Source organism: Dendrobates tinctorius, unplaced genomic scaffold (assembly GCF_039654945.1).
Source record: "Dendrobates tinctorius isolate UK_male_01 unplaced genomic scaffold, ASM3965494v1 ptg000014l, whole genome shotgun sequence".
Lineage (NCBI taxonomy): Eukaryota > Metazoa > Chordata > Amphibia > Anura > Dendrobatidae > Dendrobates > Dendrobates tinctorius.
This window is the reverse complement of record NW_027361682.1, coordinates 4691310-4705632: the sequence shown is the minus strand read 5'-3', so window position 1 is coordinate 4705632 and position 14323 is coordinate 4691310. Positions and strand designations below refer to the sequence as shown.

The 14323-nt window shown below is 38.8% G+C and overlaps 1 protein-coding gene across 1 annotated transcript in view; it reads right to left on the bottom strand.

Annotated features, from left to right (window-relative positions):
• Window positions 1-14323, bottom strand: part of LOC141070528 (uncharacterized) — a 163909-nt gene that overhangs the window by 83503 nt on the left and 66083 nt on the right. The window contains 2 exon segments of the mRNA XM_073559538.1: window positions 5670-6333; window positions 8849-8939. Of these exon segments, the coding sequence (XP_073415639.1) occupies window positions 5670-6333; window positions 8849-8939 (755 nt within the window).

Genomic DNA, 14323 nt, shown 5'->3' with positions numbered 1-14323 from the left:
TCTCTATAGGATGTATGTTATCTCTCGATCCTTAAAGTGCGGAGTAAAGCTTTCAAAATAAAGTATAGTGAGGTAAAGAGAAGACAAGAAGCTTCTTCCTGAAGGTAGATGTATCAAATCCAAGTCAAGTACTGTACATTGCCCTAGGTGATCGATCGGGATTGTTGAAAAGAGAAATTCAAGGAGTATATAACAGAGTAGAGTACCTCGGATTTATCATATAAAGATCTCAAAATTGGATGGTGAACATGTGAAGTATGCCCAAAATGACTGTTATCTGTTAACACTAATATTTTACACAAGGGTAAGATTTATGCCCACATGTATTTTTGGGGAGTGTAAAGTGGGCACTTCTGTTACAACTAGTACTTATAAGTTAAAGTATATACATTCCATTTATCATTAAATGGCGGGGGACATCTGCCATACAATGTTAAAATATATAAATCATACAACTATGTGTGTACATAGATCGATACTGACCGTTTGGAAAATATCATAGCTTTCATATGATGCAATATCGATGGGCAAAGGCGAAATATGTTTTTTTTTTTGTTTTTTTTTGTTTAAATGACCCTTTCTATCATGTATGTCGTTCAATTGACGGACGCGAAGAAAGCGTCAGAAGAAGCGCGTGTTTAAGAGTATATAGATATACAAGTGCTCCCGTGTGATAACCCAGCGATGGAAGGGACTGTGTGCACTTGGAGGCTGGAGCCTGTAAAGAAGCGGCTGTGTATGGAGTGCGCAAGTGTGGTGTATCCCTGTGTAGTAACTCAGTGATGGGAGAGAATATGCGCTTTGATATAGTAAAGAGGGTTGGACTTGATATGGAAGAACGCGCAGGCGCGGTATGTCCACTGAAAAAAAAGGGTGACGTCAGCGCGTTACTAGGCAACCTGATAAACTAAATGAAGGATAAAGAGTGCGCACGATTATGTGCCTTGTGAGAAGGTCGATTTTTTGCAATCATATATTATTAATAGGACTGAGTACACCTGTGATAAGGGTTAATTGTAAACGAGTCAGTAAGTGGTATTAGAAGTGTATGAGCGATGTGCCTGTCACCATAGTAACACAAGAACAGGAAGTGGTCATTGGCATACATCCGCCCATTTCTATGAGGCGGGAACATACAAAGGAGCGCATGTTATAGAAAGCAAGTAAGTGAACAGCCCAGTGATGGCATTTTTTTCATGTAGGCATTGAGCTTTACCCAGAGACTCCCCTGATGATCTGGACGGTGAAACGCGTAGGGAGAAGGGAGCGTCATATGGAGGAACCCATTACTGAAAAATATCTGGGTGAGATCTCTCCATGACATTTGATATATTTAAAAAGTCTGCGGAAGTGGTGAACTACATGATATAAGAGCAATGTATAGGTTCACACCTAAGTTAAAGAATTTCAGACTGCATGCCATGCCATTTTGTATTGTATAGGCTGTTATTGCAAAAATTTGTCTAAGATCATTGTGAGTGATAATGATGGATGTGACACAGTATTAGTACATCGATTCAAAAGCAATGGATCTGTTATAGACAATTTTCAGCACTATAAGAGAGTGCTTTTACCAAACAATTAATACTAAGTGGATACTCTGAAGGAGTGCCTGTGCATAATTTGGACTATGACACTGAGAGTAAACCGGAAAGTCTTTAAAGTTTGGGCTTACCGCATCTGAATTAGCGTTTTTTTTGTAAGTGTTTGTGTTTTTGTACATGTGCATATTTTATGAATGGACTAAGTCCTTTTTAATTTAATTCTGAATAAAGTAAATTAGTTTTAAATTTCTAGTATATGTCTAGCTTGCTGGTGAATATATTATTTCTAGCTAGTAGATCACTCGCTGTAAACCGTTCATTTAAAGTAGCGAACAACCCCTTTAAAGCTACTTTGATGATTTTGGCCTCGGCTACTAGAAAAAGCATATTTCATCATTGGTTAAGCTCAAGCGTACCACCACAATCTCTACACAAAAGTCATGTTCTTTTTTTAAAATGGATTGGATTTATGCGCTGACTAACAAGGGGAAATTCTTGACCACTTGGTCTCTATTGTCCCATCACTTCCATCAGAAGTCAAAAATAAACTAAGATCGCAATTTGAAAACACTCAATAGTATCTTGAACAACGAATAAGTGGACGTACGCCAATTCCTTAATACAAGTTAGTAGAGAGCTGCACGCAGAGAAGGGTGGGGTAGGAGTGGGGGGGTGGGAGTGATACTTGGCATTATGAGATATCTCGTTTTACTATTGTTATTGCAATTTGAAATGTCATAAAAATCAAGTGTCATGTATGATTTTTGTTATGAAAACATTAATAAAAAGATTTGGCAAAAAAAAAATAAAAATTGTTTTGCCACATGTCAAGGCTGAGAAGGACACAGCTGAGAAGGAGCACAGTTTTTGCTAGCATAGTTTGAGGGCGCCATTTGGGGAGCCCCTAAGGTGCTAAAACAGCAGAAAAAATAAAAGAAACACTACAATAATAGAAAATATGTGTCCGCTTACTGTGGTTTAGGAACAGTGGGGCTCAGGAGGGTGGCTTTTGGATTTGGGAGCACAGATTCCACTTGATTTTACTTGAGGGGGTGGGAGCCGTCCCTTGTTCTACCAGTAACATGGGAACGCCCTATATTTCCAGGTACAGAAGATAGATCAGAGTGGGGACTAGTTTTGTGCATGATAAATGAAGGTTTTGTGACCCGTAGAAGCGCAATTGCGCAAAACGGTCGTCATCCTCACACTCCTTAATCCACAGTCCTGCCGAAGATGATTTTAATGTGACCAATTAAAATGTTGGATTTTACTCTGGTGGGTGCCACCCTGTATTCCTTTTGCATGACTGTGTATGCTATTTTTCTGGGGTGAGCACCTGGAGATGAGAGAATGTTTGCCTACAGCAGAGTTTGATAAATATTGTGTATATTGCTGCAGGTGGCTCAGCGGGGGTGCTCATCACTTCATGCTTGTATGGACTAATTAAGGTTTTTGTTGGTGATATTTTGGCGTATAAAGCATTTTTTTGATCGTATAAGGCTGGGATCACATTCCTGTGTTATATAATAATAATCTTTATTTATATAGCGCCAAAATATTCTGCAGCGCTTTAGTTTAACAGTTTCAAAACACAAGTCATAAGTAACAACGTTAATACAATAATGAAAGCAAAATTAGACAACCCTGCTCATGAGCGCTTACAATCTAGAATAAGGTGGGGGAGATACAAAGTACAGGTGTGTATTTACAATGATGGTCCAGCCATCTTGAGGGAGTGAGGGATGGATGGAGATAGTGACACTTACACATAGAATGACTTTGATTAGTGAACATGATAGGCCGCTCTGAACAAATATGTTTTGAGGGAGCACCTAAAACTGTGCAAATTGTGGATAGTCCTAATTTCTTGGGAGGAGGTATGGGAGCTGCAGGACATAATCCACTTGTAAATCCTGCTGGGCTGGGTCCAAATAAGACAGGTTGGGTGCATGTTTCCACTGGTGAAAAAGCAGTGAGTATCCAAGAAAAGAAAAAAAAGTTCGGCACACCAGCCATTAAAAAATTAGAAAAACTTTATTCAGCTTTCAAGCCATGTTTAAAATGCACCGAACATGGCTTGAAAGCCGAATAAAGTTTTTCTAATTTTTTAATGGCTGGTGTGCCGAACTTTTTTTCTTTTCTAATTTCTTGGGATAGAGCATTCCAGAGGATTGGCGCAGCACAGGAGAAGTCTTGGAGTTGGGAGGTACGGATTAGTGCAGAGGTTAGTTGAAAGTCATTTGCAGAGCGCAGCGGTTGGTTAGGCTGATAGACAGAAATGAGGGAGGAGATGTAGGGGTGTGCAGCACTGTGGAGAGCTTTGTGGGTGAGAACAAGTGCTTTGAATTGGATCTTATAATGAATGGGCAGTCAATGTAAGGACTGGCGAAGAGCAAACGCGTCCAAGTTATACGTTAAGTACTTAAAACAGGATTTCCTTGTAAATAGTCAAAAAACTGAAATATAGACCAAACCGTAGACGAGACTACTATCACGAGGCACTTGGCGATGCTATAGACTCCCTTTGGAGTCTGTTGCGGTGGTATCCATCTTTTTAGGCGTTCACTGAACTCTGGTCGGCCATACTTGTGCGCTTAAAAGATGCCTAAAGTGTCGAAATAGAGACCAGACAGAGTCCAAAGTGACTACAGCTGCCTCATAAGTCGTTCTATCAGGGTTTTGCTTGACCGGCTATTTTAAGTATTTACACTGAAACCACAACTTTAACTCTCAGCAGACAACACGAGATAAAAGTGAACCAAGCCTTATTCAGATTTTTGAGAGCTAGGATGATCAAGTAAGCAGCAATACAACTAGCTCTTTATTTATATTCCAAATTCGCTTTTCATGAAGTGTAACTTATAAGACAGGTTTATATTTCGAGACACTGCGATATCAGATTTATGTATTTTTTAATTTTTGCTCTTTTATAAAAAATAAATGTTTTTGTTGCCATGTAACTTTTATTTTTTGACAAACAAAGCTGTAAGAGGGCTTATTTTCTGCGTGATAAATTGAAAATTTGTTTTTGGAGCACATAACTTTTTTTTGTCTGATTTTTCAGAGGAGAATGGACAAAAAACATACATTCATAAATTGTTTTTATATATATTCTTTTGTGTGGTTTACCATGTAATAAAAGTGATAAGAACAATTCTTTCTTCATGTCAGTATGACTACAGTGATACCAGATTTATATAATTTTTTATGCTGTCACTTACACACTAAAAACAATATTTTACATTAATTTGCTTCTGCATCGAATATTCTCAGAGCAGTAAAGCTTTTATTTCTTTACCAAACGAGCCATATTACGTCTTGTTTTTTGCGGGACAATTTGGCGCTTTCATATTCTTTTTTTTTTTACATACGGTATGACTTTATGATCACTTTTTATTGCATTTTTTTGCGTCAGCATGATGAGAAAAACTACATTTTTTACTTGTTTTTTTCTTCTTTTTTTTTACAGCGTGTCACCGTCTGGAAAAATATCGAGACAGTTTTATAGTTCGGGTCATTCCGGATCTGGCGATATTTTTTATGTGAAGGCCTTTTTATTGTATACAAATGCGGCATTCTTAGAGGCAAAATTGTTTTTGTGATTTGTGTGTGTCATTCCGTGTTTTATTTTTTTACTTCATTACCTATTATGCATTTTAACAACTTAGATGCCGATATCGTGATTGACAGTGGTATTTAAGGGGTTAAACGAATGTCAGATACAGATGTCATTAAGATGTTATATACAGCTGTCACCACGTGGGATTTATGCCCACTTGGGAATGCTATTTACTTATTTTTCACCTCCATTTTAATGCCTTTCCTGGGTTGTTAAGTTGTTAAGAGATGGGCTAGCTGTTAGATGGCAACTGTTCTGATCTACAGCAGCATCGCTGCACTGTTACTTCGAACAGAAGAGAGTGACATCAAACAACTTATTTAAGGGAATGTTAAACATTATATATGATTTATACATAGGTGTATTGTATGAAAACTAATTGCTTCTCAATAATACATTTTCTAATAATAAGTTAGTGTTTGAAAATGTCTTCCTTCTTTTTTGTAGATGTGATATTTTTATAACTTCCATTTTTTTCTTACGTTTTCGATAAAAAAGAAAATTACTAGTTCCCTGTGTGTATTCTTTGATGCTTAACAAGACTTGCTTTCACAGTAAAACGTTTCCAACATTCTGAACATGAATATGGTTTCTCTCCTGTGTGACTTCTCTGATGTACAACAAGAGTTGATTTCCTTGTATAACATTTCCCACATTCTGAACATGAAAATGGCTTCTCCCCTGTGTGAGTTTTAAGATGTTCAATGAGATGTGATTTGTCATTAAAACATTTCCCACATTCTGAACATGAAAATGGCTTTTCCTCTGTGTGCCTACTCTGATGTCTATCAAGATGTGATTTCCAAATAAAACATTTCCCACACTCTGAACATGAAAATGGCTTCTCCCCTTTGTGAATTCTCTGATGTGTAATGAGATGTAATTTCCTATTGAAACATTTCCCACATTCTGGGCATGAAAATAATTTATCTTTTTTAAGAACTAGTTCATGTTCATTAGTCCTGTGATTTTTGTTTTGCATATCGGTCATTGATGAAGCAGAAGAAAGGACCTGTTGAAAATGATCAGATGAAAGATTTTTTCTGAGAAGGTCTTGAGGTGTATCTGGGATTATGGCATCTTCTCCATATGTATCTGGTGTAATGTCATGATCATCTGCTGCAAGATCTGAAAGTATCAGATGTCCCTCTGAGCTCCTGGTACAGTCATCTGTCAAGAATAAAACAATTGTATTATTTTCTAATAACACAACATTGAAATTATATCAATATTATATATTTTATCAATTTTTTCATGCAAATTTTAATACAAATAAATTAACAATTAAGTAAGAACGTAGAGTATAAAGCAGGGGCTATTAGATTATGGCTAGTGATGAGCGAGTATACTCGTTACTTGGGTTTCCCCAAGCATAGTTGGGTGGTCTCCGAATATTAAGGCGTGATCGGAGATTTAGTTTTCTTCGTCTCAGCTGCATGATTTGTGACTGCTAGACAGCCTGAATACATGTGGGGGTTGCCTGTTTGTTAGGCAATCCCCTTATGAATTCAGGCTGTCTAGCAGCCGCAAATCATGCAGCTGAGACGAAGAAAACTAAATCTATGTGTACGCCAAAATACTCGTAGACCACCCGAGCATGAGCGGGGAAACCCAAGTAACAAGTATACTCGCTCATCACTAATTATGACGTTAGGACTCCAGGTTGTGTTGTTTCAATTTCACTTCTCTGTTGGATTCATCTTCTCTATAGGTTCATGTTTAACTTTGTCTGTCACCAATCATTACCAGCTATATCAGGGGTGGGGAACCTTTTTTCTGCCAAGTCCACTTTGATATTTATACCATCATTCGAGGACCATACAAAACTATCAACTTGAAAATTGCTTTTCCAGGTTTGTGTCGGTCTGGAGCCCAGACTTAGGCCTTCTTCATAAATCTGTTTTTTTATGTCCGTATGTGGTCCGGTTTTTATAAAATGCAAATATGGACACACGCACACCCATTGTATTCACTGATGAAGCGCACAGGTCAGGTTTTTAACACAGACAGTGAGTCCATGTGAAAAACCCGCAGACATTTCCTTTTATTTCACACAGCACGGACAAAATGCGTACACAGGTACACACTGATGACATACAGATGACATCCGTAAGTCATCAGTGTGACACATACCGGAGCCTGGCGCAGTACAATCCTGCCTTAGTCAAACGAAACGCGCGTCGGGGCAGACACGCAATCTCTGGTGACCCCTACATGCTTGTGCCCAGGTACTGTTGTACCTACTATACATCTTCATGATATGTATGCTATAACTTGTTGCACAATGATTATTTATGAATACCTCAGCCTGTTACTTAGATACAATATGTTCTAATTATACCATGTCATGACTATTTGAATAAAGCTAACCTTATTATTGTTCTCATGCATGGTACTATAAAATATATGTATACTTTATGATATATGCAGCCATTCCTATATTGTGCGCCCCCAGTCTTTCACAGCCTGTTACTATGTGTGTAATTAAGTCCTTATTCCTTGCCCTGTAATAAACTCATTTATTGTTCATTTATTTGGACTATCAAGTCTTTTTTTTGCCCTGTTGTGCCCAGGGCAGGTGGTAGAGCGAGATGTATTGGACCGGTTCAGCACACCCTTCCAAGCCCGATGCAGACTTGTGTTGCCCAGGGAGATCCCTGAGACACCGATGAATAGGTCGGACTGGTTGTAAGGTATCAGGGGGTTGAGGGTTATTGCTTATATAGTCTCAAAATGAAATAAAAAGTTACCAACAAGTTGTTTGCGCCCAGAAATGGCAGCACTGAAAACTACAGCTTATCCCACTCATGTAACAATTACAGAATTGCTGTTTCTTTTGCACATTCTGCCTCCGAAAAATGTAATACAACATGATCAAAATGTGATATGTACCAGAAAATGGCACCACTGAAAACTACAGGTTCTCATACAAAGTATAAGCCGTCATACATCTCCGCTGATGGAAAATTATAAATTGTCTCTCAGACTCTCTAAATAAGATGACATAAAAACAAATGATTTTTTTAATCACAGTTTTCATTGTACAAAAGTAGCAAAACACAAATAAAAATTTATAAATTTAGTATTGCCACAATAGTTCAGACCCACAAAATAAAGGTTACCCCCTATATGAGCAGCAAATGAATAGCGGAAAAATGAAAATGTCAAAAACCAACAAAATTGCGGTTTTTTTCTATTTCTCCGTCTAAAAAGTTAAAAAAGTTGGTTAATAAGTTATATTTACCACAAAATCCAGAAAAATAGAAATAACATGGCTCTTGAAAAACAATAAAAAAAAAAAAATATTTGTCCAACAGACCAAAAATGGGCATGCCCTTAGGGGGTTGATGGACAAAGCAAAGGCACGTTTGAACACTAATTTTGGGTTTAAAGATGTTACCCCCAGACAGAGTGCACTTCAGATTCTGAATATAGACACAGGCCTCAATCAGACAACAGTAGTTTTTTTTTGTTGATATATTAAAATACAATTTTTATTTCAATATGTTGGATCTATTTTTGGACTGTGTGGGGTTTTTTTTTTATAATCTCTGTGGCATCCAGTTTTTTTGCATGTCAAAGCCTCTAAAAATCACCTGCTCAGTGAAGAATGGACAGCATAATTATACCACCCACTGACTGAGTAGAGTCAGTGACTTCTCTGCATTTAGTGGTCCCTACTCACCTGTGCGGATATCTGTAGGAATCTCCTCTTTACACCGCTCATCACCCCTCACATATGTCTCTGTAGTATTAATATGGGGCAGATCTTCACCCTGAAAGAAAGATTGTAAAAGTCACTGACAGATGGTGAAGCTGCATAAATTGATTTAAAAAAACAAACAAAAAAAAAACTATAAATGTGTGGATGTTAGTAACTATGTGCCTCATGAATCTATTGCTATTTATGGTTAGTATCTAGTAGCACCCCTTTTGATAGTATCACAGTTTGTAAACGCTGTAGCCAGACAAATGTCTTTAAATTCCTGTTTGAGGAATTTTCATCCATTCTTCCTTGGAGAATTCTTCTAGTTCTGTTAGATTCTTGGGTCGTGTGGCATGCACTGCTATTTTTAGGTCTAGCCACAGATTTTCAATGATGTTCAGATCAGGGGACTGTGAGGGCCATTGTAAAACCTTCAGCTTACACCTTTTGAGATAGTCTATTGTGGTTTTATACATCTGTTTAGGATTATTATATATTTGTAGAAGCCATCCTCTTTTCAACATAGCTTTTTTACATATGGTGTTATGTTTGCATCAAGAATTTGATGAACTTTCATTGAAACCATTCTTCTTCCTACCCATAAAATGTTCCCCGCACACACTGGCTGCAACACAACCTCAAAGCATGATTGATCTACCACCATGCTTAATGATTGGTGAGATATTGTTTTCCTAAAATTCTGTGCTCTTCACATACCTTTAATCATTGTGGCCAAAGTGTTATATTTTAACCTCATCAGTCCACAGGACTTGTTTACAAGATACATCAGGCTTGTTAGGAGGTTCTTTTGCATACTTCTGATGCTGAATTTTATGGTGAGGATGCAAGAGAGGTTTTCTTCTGATGACTCTTCCATGAAGTTCAATATTTGTGCAGGTGTCTCTGAACTGTAAAACGATATACCAGTCTGCTAAATTTTTCTGAAGGGCTTTAGCAGTGAGTGGAGGTTCTGATTTGCCTCTCTAGCAATCCTACGAGCAGATGTCTCTGAAATTTTGCACTCCATTGTTCCTATTAACTGTCATTTCTTAATTACATTTTGAACCGAGGAAATGTTAATGTTAAAATACTTTTCTATCTTTTTATAGCTTTCTCCTGCTTTGTAGGCCTCCATCATTTTTATTTTCAGAGTGCTAGGTAGCTGCTTAGAAGAACCCATGGCTCCAATGTTTTGGCACAAGGTTAGAGGAGGCTGGATTCTTGTAAAGTTGGGAAATTTGCATCACCTGGCCTAACAATGATAGTGAACAAGCGATAACTGTAACAGGCTAATTGATGTCTTGAAACCTTGGTCAAAGGTATCTGCGCACATAAATCTCCAGGGGTGCACAAATTTTTGTACTGGCCCATTTTCTTTTCTGTAATTTCTAAAATGTAAAAAATGACAATATTTTTTTTCCTAAAATACAAAGGAAATGTGTCATCTTTAACTCTAAGCCTTTCAGGGATCATTTAATCTGCAATTTGCTTAACAGCTCTCAATAACAGTAACTTTACCAAGAGGTGCCCAAACTTTTACATGGCACTGTATAAAGCTCCGAAAAATTTAGGTACTCTCTAATGTGCATTTATACTAGTCGATAATCGGCAGTCAAATAATAGTATATTTAAAACAGGCTGTCAGTCAGCAGATACACAAGCAAAACATTTGTTGGGTCAAATGTTTTTTAAGCTTGCTCAAATAACATTGTTCTGAAGAAATTTGCAACCGCCACACTGCCCTCCCTTGTGGTTTACACCTACCACACCTTCCTCACTTATGAATTATGATCTCCACGCTATCCATGCCTCATGCTGTCCCATCTCCAAATTGCCCCCCTCTCAATACCCCATGACAATTTGACCATTGTGTGTTTTACTACGATAAGGTAACCAGTTGCCATGAATAGATTAATTTGGTTGGCCACAATACTTACACTGCGTGCAGAATTATTAGGCAAGTTATATTTGAGAGGATTCTTTTTATTATTGAACAACAACTATGTTCTCAATCAACCCAAAAGACTCATAAATATCAAAGCTTAATATTTTTGGAAGTTAAAATGTTTTTTTTTAGATTTGGCTATCTTAGGAGGATATCTGTTTTTTTTCAGGTAACTATTACTGTGCAGAATTATTAGGCAACTTAATAAAAACCAAATATATACCCATCTCACTTGTTTATTTTCACTAGGTAAACCAATATAACAACACAAAATTTAGAAATAAACATTTCTGACATTCAAAAACAAAAACAAAAAAAATCAGTGACCAATATAGCCACCTTTCTTTACAATGACACTCAAAAGCCTTCCATCCATAGATTCTGTCAGTTGCTTGATCTGTTTACGATCAACATTGTGTGCCGCAGCCACCACAGCCTCCCTGACACTGTTCCGAGAGGTGTACTGTTTTCCCTCCCTGTAGATCTCACATTTTATGAGGGACCACAGGTTCTCTATGGGGTTCAGATCAGGTGAACAAGGGGGCCATGTCATTATATTTTCTTCTTTTAGACCTTTACTGGGCAGCCATGCTGTGGAGTATTTGGATGCATGTGATGTAGCATTGTCCTGCATGAAAATCATGTTTTTCTTGAACGATACCGACTTCTTCCTGTACCACTGCTTGAAGAAGGTGTCTTATAGAAACTGGCAGTAGGTCTGGGAGTTGGGCTTCACTCCTTCTTCAACCCGAAAAGGTCCCACACGTTCATCTTTGATGATACCAGCCCATACCAGTACCCCACCTCCACCTTGCTGGCGTCTGAGTCGGAGTGGAGCTCTCTGCCCTTTACTGATCCAGCCTCGGGCCCATCCATCTGGCCCATCACAAGTCACTCTCATTTCATCAGTCCATAAAACCTTAGAAAAATCAGTCTTAAGATATTTCTTGGCCCAGTCTTGACGCTTTATCATGTTTCTTGTTCAAAGGTGGTCATTTTTCAGCCTTCCTTACCTTGGCCATGTCCCTAAGTATGGCACACCTTGTGCTTTTTGATACTCCTGTAACGTTGCAGCTCTTAAATATGGCAAAACTGGTGGTGGCAAATGGCATCTTGGCTGATTGACGCTTGATTTTCCTCAATTCATGGGCAGTTATTTTGCGCCTTTTTTTATCAACACGCTTCTTGCGACCCTGTTGGCTATTTGCTATGAAACGCTTGATTGTTTGGTGATCACGCTTCAATAGTTTGGAAATTTTCTGACTGCTGCATCCCTCTGCAAGACATCTCACAATTTTTTACTTTTCACAGTCCGTCAAATCGCTCTTCTGACCCATTTTGCCAAAGGAAAGGAAGTTGCCTAATAATTAAGCACACCTTATATAGGGTGTTGATGTCATTAGACCACACCCCTCCTCATTACAGAGATGGAAATCACCTGATTTACATAATTAGCAGTTGGCTTTCAAGCCTATACAGATTGCAGTAGGACAACATGTATAAAAAGGATGTTGTGATCAAAATACTCATTTTCCTAATAATTCTGCACACAGTGTATGTAATCCCTGGTGACCAAATGTGCATCTACAGATATCAGAAGTACCAGGATGTGCCAAGAAAACATTCCCACGATATTAATCCACTTCCACCAGCCTTAATCTGTTACCACATTTGACCTATCTAAACCATTAATAGTCTGTCTGCTATTTCATCTTTCTTCTCTGCTAGATTTCTAAAACTTAATATGGACAAAACAGAATTCATCATCTTTCCCCCATCTCATGTGCCCCTCCCCCAACTGACCTATCCATTAAAGTAAACGGCTGCCCACTCTCTCCAGTCCCACAAGCTCGCTGCCTCGGGGTTATCCTTGACACTGATCTCTCTTTCAAACCACATATTCAAGCCCTTTCCACTTCCTGCCGACTTCAACTCAAAAATATTTCACGGATCCGTACATTCCTCAACCAAGAATCTGCAAAAACCCTAGTCCATGCGCTCATCATCTCCCGCCTTGACTACTGCAGCCTCCTGCTCTGTGGCCTTCCTTCTAACACTCTCGCACCCCTCCAATCTATTCTAAACTCTGCTGCCCGACTAATCCACCTGTCCCCCCGCTATTCCCCAGTCTCTACCCTCTGTCAATCCCAGCATTGGCTCCCCATTACCCAAAGACTCCAGTTCAAAACCCTAACCATGACATACAAAGCCATCCACAACCTGAGTCCTCCATAAATCTGTGACCTCGTCTCCCAGTACTTACCTACAAGCAACCTCCGATCCTCACAAGATCTCCTTCTGTACTCCCCTCTTATCTCCTCTTCCCATGATCACATACAAGATTTCTCCCACGCATCCCCCCTACTGGTGGTCATGGGGGATTCCCTGTTGAGAGGAACAGAGGCCGCTATCTGCAGACCGGATATAACTTCAAGAGAAATGTGCTGTCTTCCAGGTGCAAAAATTAAAGATGTGTCTGACAGGATATCAGGACTCTTCAGACCTACAGATGACTACCCATTCCTGCTACTACATGTGGGGACAAATGACACCGCAAGAAACGACCTGGAAACCATCTGCAGAGACTTTGAAGACTTAGGCAAGAAAGTGAAAGAACTGGGAGCGCAGGTGGTCTTCTCTTCCATCCTCCCAGTGGATGGCCATGGAACAAGGAGGTGGAATAAGATTCTGCAGGTGAACAACTGGCTACGTCGATGGTGCCGTCAGCAACGATTTGGAATTCTGGATCACGGAGTGAACTACTTATACGATGGACTACTTGCTAGAGATGGGGTGCACCTTACGAAGACTGGAAAGCATGTATTTGGAAGTCGCCTTGCTACACTTGTAAGGAGAGCTTTAAACTAGAACAACATGGGAAGGGAAGCAAAAGACCAGAAAAAGCCATACACCTGACAAATGCTATTGAGAACTCTGCTAATAGAAGTGGAAAGGAAGAACAAAGACGAAAAAATCTAATTAATAACAATATTGGAGAAAGAGAAACCAATCACAAACTAAAATGTTTCTATACTAATGCACAAAGCATGGGCAACAAACAAGGAGAATTGGAACTACTAACACAGGAAAAGAAATATGATGTCATTGGAATCACTGAAACTTGGTGGGATGATACACATGATTGGAATACAAGACTAGAAGGATACAACTTATTTGCAAGAAACAGACTTGATAAACGAGGAGGGGGTGTTGCATTGTATGTTAGAAACGCATATATCTGCACAGAGATTGAAGCTTCAGAGACTGGGAGTTCTGTGGAAACTGTTTGGGTAAGAATACAAGGACAGAACAATGGAAAGGACACCATTGTAGGCATTTACTACAGGCCGCCTGTGCAAGCTGAAGATATGGATGAACTCTTTATGCATCAAATGGCCAAGTTCTCCAAAAAATATGACATAGTTGTCATGGGAGATTTCAACTATCCAGACATTTGTTGGGAATCTCTCTCAGGCAAAACTAACAGGTCAAGGAAATTCTTATCCTCT